The sequence below is a fragment of the Brienomyrus brachyistius genome, chromosome 3 (genome assembly GCF_023856365.1).
Source record: "Brienomyrus brachyistius isolate T26 chromosome 3, BBRACH_0.4, whole genome shotgun sequence".
Classification (NCBI taxonomy): Eukaryota; Metazoa; Chordata; class Actinopteri; order Osteoglossiformes; family Mormyridae; genus Brienomyrus; species Brienomyrus brachyistius.
In genome coordinates, this window is record NC_064535.1 from 1,259,050 (window position 1) to 1,272,522 (window position 13,473).

At 47.2% G+C, this 13,473-nt stretch overlaps 1 protein-coding gene across 13 annotated transcripts in view; it reads right to left on the reverse strand.

Moving 5' to 3' along the window:
• Positions 1-13,473, reverse strand: part of dst (dystonin) — a 128,759-nt gene that overhangs the window by 70,918 nt on the left and 44,368 nt on the right. For 12 of the 13 annotated variants that reach the window (XM_049007802.1, XM_049007803.1, XM_049007799.1 and 9 more), the window contains 20 exons: positions 11,814-11,980; positions 11,227-11,339; positions 11,006-11,112; positions 9,813-9,932; positions 9,198-9,293; positions 8,978-9,105; positions 5,725-5,818; positions 5,471-5,625; positions 4,832-5,270; positions 4,510-4,638; positions 4,301-4,378; positions 4,043-4,204; positions 3,117-3,221; positions 2,830-2,925; positions 2,617-2,742; positions 2,356-2,508; positions 1,355-1,509; positions 1,122-1,248; positions 673-856; positions 187-344 (listed from right to left, as the gene is read on the reverse strand). In XM_049007802.1, coding sequence (XP_048863759.1) covers positions 187-344; positions 673-856; positions 1,122-1,248; positions 1,355-1,509; positions 2,356-2,508; positions 2,617-2,742; positions 2,830-2,925; positions 3,117-3,221; positions 4,043-4,204; positions 4,301-4,378; positions 4,510-4,638; positions 4,832-5,270; positions 5,471-5,625; positions 5,725-5,818; positions 8,978-9,105; positions 9,198-9,293; positions 9,813-9,932; positions 11,006-11,112; positions 11,227-11,339; positions 11,814-11,980 — 2,892 coding nt within the window. Of the gene's footprint in view, positions 1-186; positions 345-672; positions 857-1,121; positions 1,249-1,354; positions 1,510-2,355; positions 2,509-2,616; positions 2,743-2,829; positions 2,926-3,116; positions 3,222-4,042; positions 4,205-4,300; positions 4,379-4,509; positions 4,639-4,831; positions 5,271-5,470; positions 5,626-5,724; positions 5,819-6,098; positions 6,368-8,977; positions 9,106-9,197; positions 9,294-9,812; positions 9,933-11,005; positions 11,113-11,226; positions 11,340-11,813; positions 11,981-13,473 lie in introns of those variants that run through there. The other variant, XM_049007796.1, reaches the window with a different exon arrangement.

A 13,473-nucleotide genomic window follows, 5' to 3' on the forward strand; every position in this document is an offset into this window, starting at 1 on the left:
CGATAAGCAAATACCGAAAAATGAATTTCCACAACAACAAATACCCAGATACCCAGTTTAATTCCTCAACCAGGAACCTCCTCTAATCATCCCCTGATCCAACATTTATGGTGCTGTGACCCCCTGGTCCTTTAATCTTATGTGAGAGGCTTTCACAAACTAGCTTGCTGATGGGTGCACACCCACCTCCTGCTCAGCGATGCGCATCACGCTCTTCTGCAGGTCATCCCGGTCCACAGGGGTACGGATCTGACGGATGAGGTGTTCCTCATGGCCTTCCAGGCGCATGCGGAAGTTGCGAACCTCAGAGATGAAGAGGTTGTATACAGACTCCTCCTGTTCCTCTGTTTGCCAGAAGAGGGGAAAAAGAGTAAGTCTCAGTCAGTGCAAAACCTCAGCATGACTAGACACACTGGGAGGTAATCATAGGATTGAGAAAGAATGGGGGAATCATCAACTTTATCATATTTTGCAATATAGCAAAGTGTCTAAGTGGAACACAAACCACTCACATATTCTACAAGGTTCAATATCAAGGCCACAGCAAGATAAGTACAAATTCCAAAAGCGATTTACTCTATGGTTAACAAAAGAGCACCACACCACTTAGAGGACCACATGTGACTACAGGAGCACTTAGAGGACCACATGTAACTAGGGAAACCTTCTTGCCTCTCTCTGCAGACTTGAGCAAATCCTCGTAGAACTCTCTACAGGCCAGCACCTCCCTCTCCAGATGGGTGCGGTCCGCCAGTGAGAAAACCTCAGACTCTTCACTGTCCTCCAGAAAGCCTTCAAAGTGGGACTGCAGGGTGCTCAGAACCTGCTGGTGCTCACCTGGGAGCATGGTCTTGATCTACAGTACAGGGAGGAAACTATGAACAGTCTGGAAAGCATAGAGAATATCTCACTGCTGTCAGAATGGAGAAGCATTAGGGCTTCAAATTGATGCCCCTGTAAACCAGAAACCCACAGAATCGTCCTATTTTCTCACTTCGAGGTGAATGAAGGTTTGAGTAAAAAAAAATACATAACATATGGAACAGACTGCAAATATCAACATGTAATAAGGGAACTCCTGTTCCAAATAGTACTAAAGAAACCACATAAAACATCCATACGGAGGCGACGTTGCTTTTGCGGATAGCTTGGATGTCCTTCATCAGGAAGTGCCACGAAACTACGCTTTTCATGTTGACATGGGACCGGTGCCACAAGGCAAGAACGTTCTGATACAGCTGCTCAGTCCTATAAAGGGAGAAATGGGAGGAAGGTCATGCGCAGCATTGCTAAACATCCAACCATTCATCCATTTTCCTAGAACTGTGTATCCACCACTGGGGGCCTGTCCCACCTGGCAGCCGTTTCCATGGCTTCCTTGTTGGGGGGGGGTACAGTGAAGCAGACAGAGGGGACCATGGCCTCATTCCCGGCTGGGCTGATCACCTTCCACTTTGCTCGATGCGAGTTGTTAGCCAGGACACACTCGTCATCTTTATATATAGTAATCTGGAAGAGGCCGGGAGGAAGCAAGGACAGCAGGTGTGCAACACGTGACGTGAGGATCGAACACCCAAGTAAAGAGGGAAAGAGGGTCCATGCTTTTCTCATCAATATATTCAACTTAGTGACAAAAAGTGTCAGGGTCAGCTCCTGTTGTCCCTGTGTCCTTTCCCATGTTGTCCTAGTCTGTGGTGTTTGCCCTGGTTCCCAGCGGCCGTGTGGCTCAATGAGCTGAGCATGTGGCTATCTGCTGACCGCTTGGTTGTGTGTTCCAATCCCGCCTCCTCTGTTTTTGTATTTAGCTCCCTAGTGTTTCATTTGTATGAGTTTTTCTAGTTCCTGTGTCCTGTGATTTGTACTTGGTTTTGGTTTGGTTCTTTGTGCCTTGTTTGTGTATCTACCTGTCTGTTGTTCCCTTAGTGTAGATTCTGTTTCTTTCTTTCTGTCAGTCTTAGTTCTCCCCTCCCAGTCCCTGAGTTAATTAGTTCAACCTGTTGCCTGCCCTTGTGTGTTTTCCAGGTGGTTCGTTATCCTGCACCCTCCCAGACTGGTTAATTGTCTGTCTCATCCCTGCTTGTCATTATCCTATTCAGTTTTTGTCTTTAACAGAACTGAATGGCTGTTCCTGCCTGAGTTTAGTTCCCCAGCGGTTCATTGTTTGTTGTAGTTTTGCTGTTCCGACCTGCACTATGCCTCGCCCGCATGCTAAACCCGCCCAGATCCGTAACACGAATGCTGACGCTCAAGTAAGAGGAGTTGCTGAAAGTTTGTTTTTTTTTTTTAATGAGGGTTTGTGATCACCACAGAGCTGCCATCTTAAAGCTGCCGTGACGAAGGTGAGAAGAGCGGCACCTCGATCTGTCGGTAGTCACAGATGGCCCTGACGGGAATGGAGGTCCGGATCGGGCTCTCGGGGTTGCGAGGCTTCAGCTGCACTATGGCCTTGGCACGGCCGACCAAACTTGCGATGGTGCTGCGGTACTGGAGGAGCTGCTCCTTCTCATCCTGGAGGGGCAAACGCACAGCCAGAAGTTCACTAACTGAAGGTCCAACCACAAACTAACACTCCCTCTAATCTCAAGTCACATTACGATTCCTTTTCCTTCTACGCACCATAGATTCCTGAACTAGGTCTTCAAGCTTATGTAGGCTGCTGGTCCGGTCACAGCCATACTTCCTTTGGATGGCATCCTGCAGGTTCTTCAGATAATCCAGGGATTCTTTGGCATCAGTGAAAAACTGGCAGAGAAGCAGAAAGAGCAGATAGAGTTCCAGTCGCGATTCTCATCCAGATATTTAGCATTTTGGGGGGAGGGGGGGACTCACCTCAAAGTAGATGGCGTTCTCTTTGAGATGCTGCTCTACACAGCCACAGAGCTGCAGAACCCAGTTCCACTGTGTTTGCATGGCAGCGCGGTATGCCTGTGATTGGTCGGTCAGAGAGTGAAGTTAAACTAGGGGCTGAAGGGAGGCGCATTGCCAAGGTCTGCTCAACACAGGACCATCCAATTGTTTAGAAAGACTTTTATTTGTTAAAACAAAATGTTAATGTAAACATGAGCACCAAGCACAGTTCCTGAAGCTGTAGAACGTTCCAGGTGAGTAGTCTTTACCTCGATAGTCAGCCTGGCCGGGTGACTCTCCAGAAGCAGACACTCTGCTTTGTCCTGCACAGACTTGATTGCTGTCTCTCTCTCCTCCAGCTCCCTCATCAAGTCCTGTAACAGCAAGACCAGACACCTCAGGGCCTAGATCCCGAGACACAAACACACCCTAATCACACCACACTAATGCGCTCACTGCCGAAGTACACAGTACTGTCAGAAGTCTGCTTTAGACCTACCACAGTCTATCAGAACGTGAAATAATGCATTAAGGACACGCACACACACACACACACACACACACATTCGTGTAATATCTTTTTGGGGACCGCTCATTCATTTCTGTGGGAAAAATACAAATGTTAACTATGACAACCTTAACCCCCACCCAGCCCTAACCATAACCCAAACCCTAACCCTACCCAGCCCTAACCATAACTAACCAAAAAAATATTTAGCATTTTTAGTTTTTTCATTGCAGACACAGATTTTTATAAAATAATTTTCCCAGGTAAAAAGAAATGGGTGTTCATCACGTTGTGGTTGCTGACATTTGGTCCCCACAAGGAAAGGTATACGTGGGCCTCACACACACACACACACACACACATAAACACACACCTTGTACATATGGCTCCAATATACAGACTCCCATTAATTTCCTTTTATATAAATTCTTTACTTTCTGTAGTGTATAATTTTGAAGACCACAACCCAGTAACATTCCTTCTCCTACTTTCTTTGGCAATGGAAGATATTCTAAGTATATTAGCAAGAGGACGCAAGACGTCAGTCTATGGTGCCAAAGCAAAGTGCTGCAGTTTGCTGGAGCGTCGCATCCAGAAGACGCCTGTGTTGCAGACAGGAACGCTTGTCCAGGCTGCTCCTGTTCACGGAAGACCTGGAACCGAGGCCGTCGGAGGGCTGCGACTCACGGCATGGTAATCCCGCTTTTTCGAGATGCTGCTGTTCCGGTCGCTCCAATCATATGCCACCTCTTCTTCCTCCTTCTCGTTGAGCCAGATCAGCTCCCGCGTCGCACTGGACACGAACTCGTGGAGGCTCTCCAGGTATTTCTGGCGGTTCCTTGAGGAGTTCTGATGGAGCAGAAAAGCCCTCATGTTTAGTTGCAGCTCACACTGCTCCTGTCCTCATTCTGTGAAGGTCCCCATGAACAGTGCATGCAGACTCACCAGGAGTCTCCCGTATTGACTCTCTAACTTGCTCAATTTCTCAGAGTAGCTGAGTTTCAGAGGTTGGCTCATCTGGATCTGTGGAAGAAAACGCACCATTGAAGGAACTTCCCTGTGATGTCTGTTGTTTTTTAAACATCTCCAAAAAGCCAAAACATTTACATGTTTACGGTATACATGTTACGAAATCCTGTCACTTAAATCCTCACCTCACTAATTTTGGCTTCTTTGAGGCTCATCTGAAATTCTTCGATCGCTCCATGCACACTCTTGTGATTCTCCAAATGCATTTCGACGCTTGCCAAATCTGAACCCCACTCAGCCTGATCCAGCTGTACCTTTACAGAAAACACCAGCCCGTTCATGCATCCGTTATCAAACACATCGTCTAGTGTTTGTTTACAAAACTGTGGTTTGGGCAACAGCTAATACTGCTGAGACAAATAGAAAAGGGCCATTTATACCAGGATTAAGAAAATCACTCTCAGACACTAATCTTCATATAGAGCTAGCGATGGCCAGATTTCTCACCTGCATCTCCTCCACCCAGTTCAGGAGGTCCTGGACAAACTTCATATTGACCTCCTCCTCACTCAGATTGGGGTCCACCAGTGAGGACTTGCCCAGCGGCTTTCGGATCTGCAGTTGCTTGAGATGATGAAGAGCACCGTGGTCCACACCGATGCCCCCTGTGCTGCCCACGTAGCTCTGGATGCTGCCGGGCAGCATGCCAGACGGGAGCCCGGGCATCAGGGACGAGCCCAGGCTGGAGGTAAAGGTGGAGCCGGGAGCCACCAGGCTGCCCGGGGTCAAACCCATGCTTATGCCCTGGGAGAAGCCAGAGTTTAAGCTCTGCGTTATTCCCGAGATCATCATCTTGGTCTGCTCCGTCGAGAGGGTGCGGCCTTTGCTGTAAATCGAGCCGCATTCTGTCCTGAGGGCCAGCAGATCATCTCGTAGCTTTGACACCCTTCAAGATGGAGGAAAGACAGAACAGGCTACTCGTCAGGCTACTCAAGTCAGTGTAGCATCAGCTCATGGGACGTTTAACATTTAAATACCCTTAACAACATCATGATAATACTATTAATTAAATTATGATAATATTGTTAATTAAATACTCACGATATGCTATATTTATTAATATAATAACAAGGGGTTAAATGGTACCTCTGAAGGAGTTGGTCTGCGAGATAAAACTTCCCATCCAGAAGAGCCTGAATGTCCACCACCTGCTGCCTCAAGAGGTTCTCACACTCTAGCAGGTATCCAGCCACGTCGGCTTCGTGCTGGAACTGGATTCCAGATTCTAGTCGTTTCGCATCCTGGCTCACAACATCCTCAAATTAGCATCAGATTCATGACGGAGTACATGGAAATGTTTGAAAATGTTTTTGTCCGGAGAGAGAATCTTAACCACTTACAGACTGCAAGGCACTTCTGGCTAGAGCCAGCTTGTCCTCCCCGGACATACAGTCCTGATGGACCTTGTTGGCGATCTGCTGCAGCATGTCAAGTCTGGAAAAGAGAAGAGCAGATGCTGCAGGTCAGAACCAAAGGTGTTACATCTGTGGCACGAGAGAAAACTATCACTCGTTTTTAATTTGCGTCACCACAATTGATGCAGCCGTACAACAGTAAACTAAAGAAAAGGAAAAATGCAAGAACAGCCTGAGCCGTAGGAGCCTCCAGCACCCGGACGAGGCTCTACCTCATGATGTCACGGCCTGCGAGAAGTGGATGAAACCTCCAAACAAGACAAATGAAAGAAACAGTGTGGGCTATCAGAAAGCTTCACCTGGGTCTGTACAACGTGCTGTTATTGAGTATCAGTGGAGTGCTGGTAAGAATCGGGTCAGAAGACCCAGACAACAGGTTCTCCGAGGAACCGATGCTGGTCAGCGTACTATCACTGCTGCAGTAGGTTAGGTTGCTGTGCATGGCAGAAGGCCGTCCCTGTTTCAGGCCAGCCACTGCCCTCCAGAATCACGGCGCCTCCCTCCAGCCGGGACCTGGTCTCCAAGCTGGGCTCTGAGCCGCTCAGGCTGCTCTCTGCGGTTCCTACAGCAATGTCTGGCTCATTTGAGGTGACTCCCATTTATAGGCTCCACTTGATGCAGAAGGATGGGTCCAGTGACGTTTGCACAGCCCCACACCCATCCCCTCCCACCCCTTCATAATCTTTTGCTCGAGGCCTCGAAGCTTATAACATCTTAAATGTTACTGTTCACATCAGCTCTGACAGTCCAGCACAGGTTCAGACAGCAGCGGTGTGCAGGGGAGGGTGGTGTGGAATGTGTTACTTAGGGCAAGACAGGATCCAATTTACACACAATCCATGGCTTACGGGGGAAACTTTATTAAACAACCTTAATGCATGTCACACCCTGTATCTATTTCCGTTTACAGGACAATGAAAAAAAAGGTGTTTTCCCATCCCAGCAAAAGACAGAAAACCATATTACCATAGCACATGAAGCGCATGGAGCACATAAACTGCATGAAGCACATGAAGCGCATGGAGCACATAAACTGCATGAAGCACATGAAGCTGTGGAGCACATAAACTGCATGAAACACATAAACTGCATGAAGCACATGAAGCGCATGAAGCACATAAACTGCATGAAGCGCATTAAGCGCATGGAGCACATAAACTGCATGAAGCGCATGGAGCACATAAACTGCATGAAACACATAAACTGCATGAAGCGCATGAAGCACATAAACTGCATGAAGCGCATGGAGCACATAAACTGCATGAAGCGCATGAAGCACATAAACTGCATGAAGCGCATGAAGCACATAAACTGCATGAAACACATAAACTGCATGAAGCACATGAAGCGCATGAAGCACATAAACTGCATGAAGTGCATGAAGCGCATGGAGCACATAAACTGCATGAAGCGCATGAAGCACATAAACTGCATGAAGCGCATGAAGCGCATGAAGCACAAACTGCATGAAGCACATGGAGCACATAAACTGCATGAATCGCATGAAGCACATAAACTGCATGAAGCTCATGAAGCACATGAAGCACATAAACTGCATGAAGCGCATGAAGCGCATGGAGCACATAAACTGCATGAAGCGCATGAAGCACATAAACTGCATGAAGCACATGAAGCGCATGAAGCACATAAACTGCATGAAGCGCATGAAGCGAATGAAGCACATAAACTGCATGAAGCGCATGAAGCGAATGAAGCACATGAAGCACGTAAACCACGTCTCACTCTAGCGACACGTGTACGTTTTCCAGTATGCCTCGGTTTGACACGACTTGTCAAGAACAGACCCATTTTGATAACGCCCAGGTTAAGACCCCTCGTAAAGCTACATTGAATCGCTGCCGACACATAAATAAGGGTGCGGATCACCATCACAGGTTTCCCACGCTCAGACACGCTCTGCAATTGCCTCCAAAGCATCCGATAAGAGCTATACCAACAAGCTACCATTAATCATGGAGTCCACAGAGGACTGGTGTCCCAAATACCTGTCTATCAATCACAGCGTGACTTTGGCAGTGGACCGGCATCCCATATACCTGTCCATCAATCACCTTGTGGCTCCAGCAGAGGACGACATCCTGCATACCAATCTATCAATCATCGAGTGGCTCCGGCAGAGGACCGGTGTCCCGCATACCTGTGTAACAATCACGGCACGGCTCCGGCAGAGGACCAGTGTCCCGCATACCTGTGTAATAATCACGGCACAGCTCTGGCAGAGGACCAGTGTCCCGCATACCTGTGTATCAATCACGGCACGGCTCCGGCAGAGGACCAGTGTCCCGCATACCTGTGTAACAATCACGGCACAGCTCCGGCAGAGGGCCAGTGTCCCGCATACCTGTGTAACAATCACGGCACAGCTCTGGCAGAGGACCAGTGTCCCGCATACCTGTGTAACAATCACGGCACAACTCCGGCAGAGGGCCAGTGTCCCGCATACCTGTGTAACAATCACGGCACCGCTCCGGCAGAGGGCCAGTGTCCTGCATACCTGTGTAACAATCACGGCACTGCTCCGGCAGAGGACCAGTGTCCCGCATACCTGTGTAACAATCACGGCACAGCTCCGGCAGAGGGCCAGTGTCCCGCATACCTGTGTAACAATCACGGCACAGCTCTGGCAGAGGACCAGTGTCCCGCATACCTGTGTAACAATCACGGCACAGCTCCGGCAGAGGGCCAGTATCCCGCATACCTGTGTAACAATCACGGCACCGCTCCGGCAGAGGGCCAGTGTCCTGCATACCTGTCTATCAATCACGGCACAGCTCTGGCAGAGGACCAGTGTCCCGCATACCTGTCTATCAATCATGGCACAGCTCCGGCAGAGGACCGGTGTCCTGCATACCTGTCTGTCAGTAACAGCATGGCTCTGGCAGAGGACCGGTGTCCTGCATACCTGTGTAACAATCACGGCACAGCTCTGGCAGAGGACCGGTGTCCTGCATACCTGTCTATCAATCACGGCACAGCTCTGGCAGAGGACCGGTGTCCTGCATACCTGTCTGTCAATAACGGCACAGCTCCGGCAGAGGACCAGTGTCCTGCATACCTGTCTGTCAGTAACAGCATGGCTCCGGCAGAGGGCCAGTGTCCTGCATACCTGTCTATCAATCATGACACGGCTCCAGCAGAGGACCCGTGTCCCGCATACCTGTCCACCTCTGGCCGTAGGCTCTTCTCCCGCTCCAGCATGGCGATGATCAATTTTCCCCACTCCTTCTCCACATCATTCGGGTGGTATCCCTGTGGCAGCTGGATCCGGCCAAACTCCATCCACACCTGCTCCCAAAAAAAAAAGTTCAATTGTTAATAATCTGTTTTCACAAATAGTTTGTCAGCCTTTAAACGTCCACAGCTATGCACATACTCACCTCTAACATTCTATAGAGGTGCTTGATTCTGGTCTTTTCATTCTCTTTCACAGGAATTTCAGTTTCTTTAAACTGCAAATACTGACTGTAAAGTGCCTATTGGGAAAAAAAAGAATTTGATGTCCAATACCTATAAATTACAAAGTTATAACAAATCTCCTCCTGAGGGATAAACTACCGCCAGTAAAAAAGCAGGTGTTACTCACACTACTCTATTCAGGCCCCTCAGAGGAGTCGAGGTGTAGCAGCTGGTTAACGGTTGAAATATATGAATCTATTCCCTGCATCGCTTTACTGACAGCTCGATATTAATATTCAGATGTACAAGCATTCATAACAAATTCTAAAGGAGTGAAATTACACATGCCTCTGGAGCTTTGAAAAGCCCACAATACTATCCAGAAACAGCACAGGGAGACTGAGCACAGGGAGACTGAGCACAGCGAGACTGAGCACAGGGAGACTGCGGGAGGAGACCTTTCAGAACGAAAGCAAAAGAATTCAAAGGCGTTTCACATGACTGGTCTTAAAAGTCAGTCTCACCTTGCCTTCCTAGTGTGTTTAATTATGAACGCCCCCGCAGGACAACTCAATGGAGATCCAGGATGTTCTTACCTTGAGTTCTGCTGGGTTGTTGGGGAACGCTCTGTTCGACATGATGGCTATATGATGTTTGATCCACTGGCTCAGGTAATTGACCATGTTCTGATATTCCACCCATTTGATGTCAACATCCTGGTACAACATACAGATTTTTCATTTTATCACTTGGATTAAGGTAAGATCGAGCCGGAACACGATACTGAATGGCATATATGAAGAGCATTATTTGAACCTGCATTTTAAACATGAATTAAAAAAATGCTCAGGGAACCAACCCCAATGTAAACAATGACCCATCAACATTTTAAACTGCAATGAGAAGCCCTTTGAAGTACAATCTTTATTAGTCCATCATAATCATTAATTTACTATTATAATCATATGAATTTACACGCAGAAGCACATTGAAATCATCTTCAACCACCCTCCTCATACAGTTAAGGAATCATTGGTGGGATGAGAATATTATTATACTGGAATCCTTTTGATAACATTCCCTAAGAAAGGACACTGGTGTGACCCTTATGATGAGGAGTGAAATGCAGACTGTTCCTTATGCTCCTAGTGCGGCATTTCCTGTGAGCTCTGGCATGAATCCCAGGGCCAAAATTCTTTCTTTCAGGAATTTGATACAAGCTGTCAAGTCGATGTTTGCACCAAAAATTAACCAAGATGAATGTCTTCATAGTGCAAACAGAGTCAAGATGGAACATCTTACACACATTTTCAAATATTATAAAGCGTCTTTGTTCCGTAAAAGTAAGATATCCAGTCAGTCAACTACAGTACTTATTCTGAATTAATAGTTTTACCTAGAACCAAAGAAACATGTAAGAGGTGTGTATGTCTCACCTCCCTTAAACACCCTGAGAGTAAAACAGGTCGACAACACCAGTCTGTACATAACCACATGATCTGTGCCATGGTTTGTGGTTGACCAACCAACCATCAAGGCTGAACAAATACTAGATCAAGTACCGAAACACTGTCTACGAAAATGTCGATTGCAAAAAAATTCCTGTAAATGCAGCAGCATTTCAGAAGACACCCCTGAAATACTGGGGTACCGCCTTATTCGTAGGCACCATTGCATTATCAATGTTATATAGCTCACCAATAATCAGCTGATTTATCTAACATCTGAATAATTCAGAAACACTGACGTGGTTGGCGTTTCCTTTACACCTTTCAAACCAAACACTCACGTTTGCGCTGATCCCTTCCATGCCTTCGGAGACCTTTGGAAACACGTCATATAGTGTTGAGACATAGGTGATGACCGACTTCTCATCAGGCGATTGCACATCCACATCTGGGAATGCGGGAGGAGACCATGGTAAGTGGCGCGCCTTCAAATTCGCTCTTCATTCACAGTGCTTATCATGACCACCTCAGAGGACTAGAAAGACCACCCCAGGGAGGTCACCTTCAGGGTCCAGAAGCCGCGCTACTCCCAGCTGCTCGGCCACCATGAAGGCCTGCTCCAAATTCGACCTACTGCTCTGAACAGAAACTTTGCTCATATCCACTAGGTCTGGCCTGAAACCACACAAACACAGCACAGGTTGTGAGTGACCTGCAGTGTATTATACAGAGTGAATAATCTTACATCCTGCATTACACACAAACAAATCTTTAAACATGACACAGGAAACACAGGCAGTCTGTCATGAAAGTTGTTTCACATTATGTCAGAGAGCATATCTACAGCAATCACTTAAATTGCCAGAAGTCTCCAATACATATATTTGTGTGTATATACATATATTCAAAGCTTATAAACAGACGACCTCTTGGTTCCTAAGGCTCTAGGTCTCAAAACATGACCTTGCTTGCTGTGACAGCTGTGAATCGCAAATCAAGCGGGCTGCTGTGTGCCAGAAATCTGAGGCTTTACTACATTTGAAAGGCCTGCCAACCTTACATGATCATGACAAAGATACTCGGCGACGACCCCCTAAACCATGCAGCTGTACCCAAGGTCGCCGTTCGCCCAGAAGATACATCTGTCACCTGTGTTTGTGAATGATGGCATTGAAGAGCCGCCCGTCTCTCCAGGAGGTAGTGAAGTTATCACAGCGGACTCCCACGTAGCCCTCAGTCATATGCTGGGACCACAGGAGGAGCCTCTCCTTGGCCGTCATGTCCTCGGACTCCCCCGTGACATGGATGTCCGAAATCTGGGAAGAGTTGGTGCCCATCTTGTTAACATCAGTGCCGGAGCCACCAAAGTATGCTTCACTGTGTGGCCAATGACATCCAACCCAGAGCATCATCTCTGAACTTCAGAAAAGTTAAATATACCATGTATTTCATAATCCCACAGACAAAAATGAACACACATACAAGACACTGTTGACCGCTACTGATTATTGATTATGAACACAGGGCTAAGCAACATGAAGACTGCGGGAAAGACCTCATACGAGTATTGTCTTGCAAAAAGCCACAATGTGGCAGCATGAGCAAGGTCAAACAATGGGAGAGCCCCCCCACCACCAAAATGAAATCCTGACAAGACTTTCAAACTCAGGAGGCTAATGTGGCAGGTTACAGTGACAGCAGATAGCCCTATTGCATCATTTTCAGACCCTGTAATCTCTTATCTTACATAAACATATCCTTACATAAAGTCCCACACGCCCATCGCATTGACTGAGCAAGTGTAGGAAAATGAGGGAAAGTGTAAAAGCAAATGAGAAGCAGCGTGACTGATGAAGGGGCCAAACCAGAACCACGCTGGACATCCTGCTTAGGAGGTTCTGGTTCTGCACCAAGGTCATCTGACCCCCACCCGAGATTCGCACGTGACGTACATAAGGAAAACGCATAGCAAAAATTCTTGATTACTATTTAGCGACTTTGACAGATTTGTATCATTTAAAAAGCAAAAAGAGCACAATAGGGCAGGAGGTGGGTGAAGGGAAATCCACATTGCTCAGTTTTCACCCCCCCCCCCCCTTTTCTGAGTACTCAATGTCTGACTAAAGAAACTCCTCGATGGCATCACACGCTGAGCGACAAAGACATTTTAATAACAGTCATTAAATATATTAAAGTGATTTTGGTAACGAGGGGGGCGCAAGAGGGACTGTATACCGGAATTACACACACAGCGTGACTTTTAAACTGCGAGCTGCCACATTCAATCTGCTGTGCTTATTTTCGATGGCATATGCTAACGTCAGCGGCTATGTGTGGGATTCAGCGTGTGTGTGTGTGTGTGTGTGTGTGTGTGTGTGTGTGTGTGCATGCGCCTAGATGCTACAGAGAGGAAAGCATTTCAGGTCACAATCCCCGGTTAAAAGGAAGGACTCAGACTAGCTCATTTCAATCCGCTTCACAAGTGTGAGGTAGCTTTGCTCTCACTAAGGTCATACTGAGCAAACAGGCTCCCGGTAAACATGCACATAGCCCAGCTGTCCTAACAATGAAAACATGCGTGCGAATGTAATCAGCCCACCTGGAATCTTATCAACACGTTCATCCAGGAAAACTCTCCAAGCTGCTGGGTAATGAAGTTTCACAGCTTTATGGCCCCGTGTAACACAGATCAGGTTATTTCTCAATGTCGCAAAACAGAACTAATTCACACAAACACAGTTCACTGAAACTCTTTAGCTGGTTTGTTATCTGCATCAGTGTCGACAGGAATATTCATCTTACACGTCTC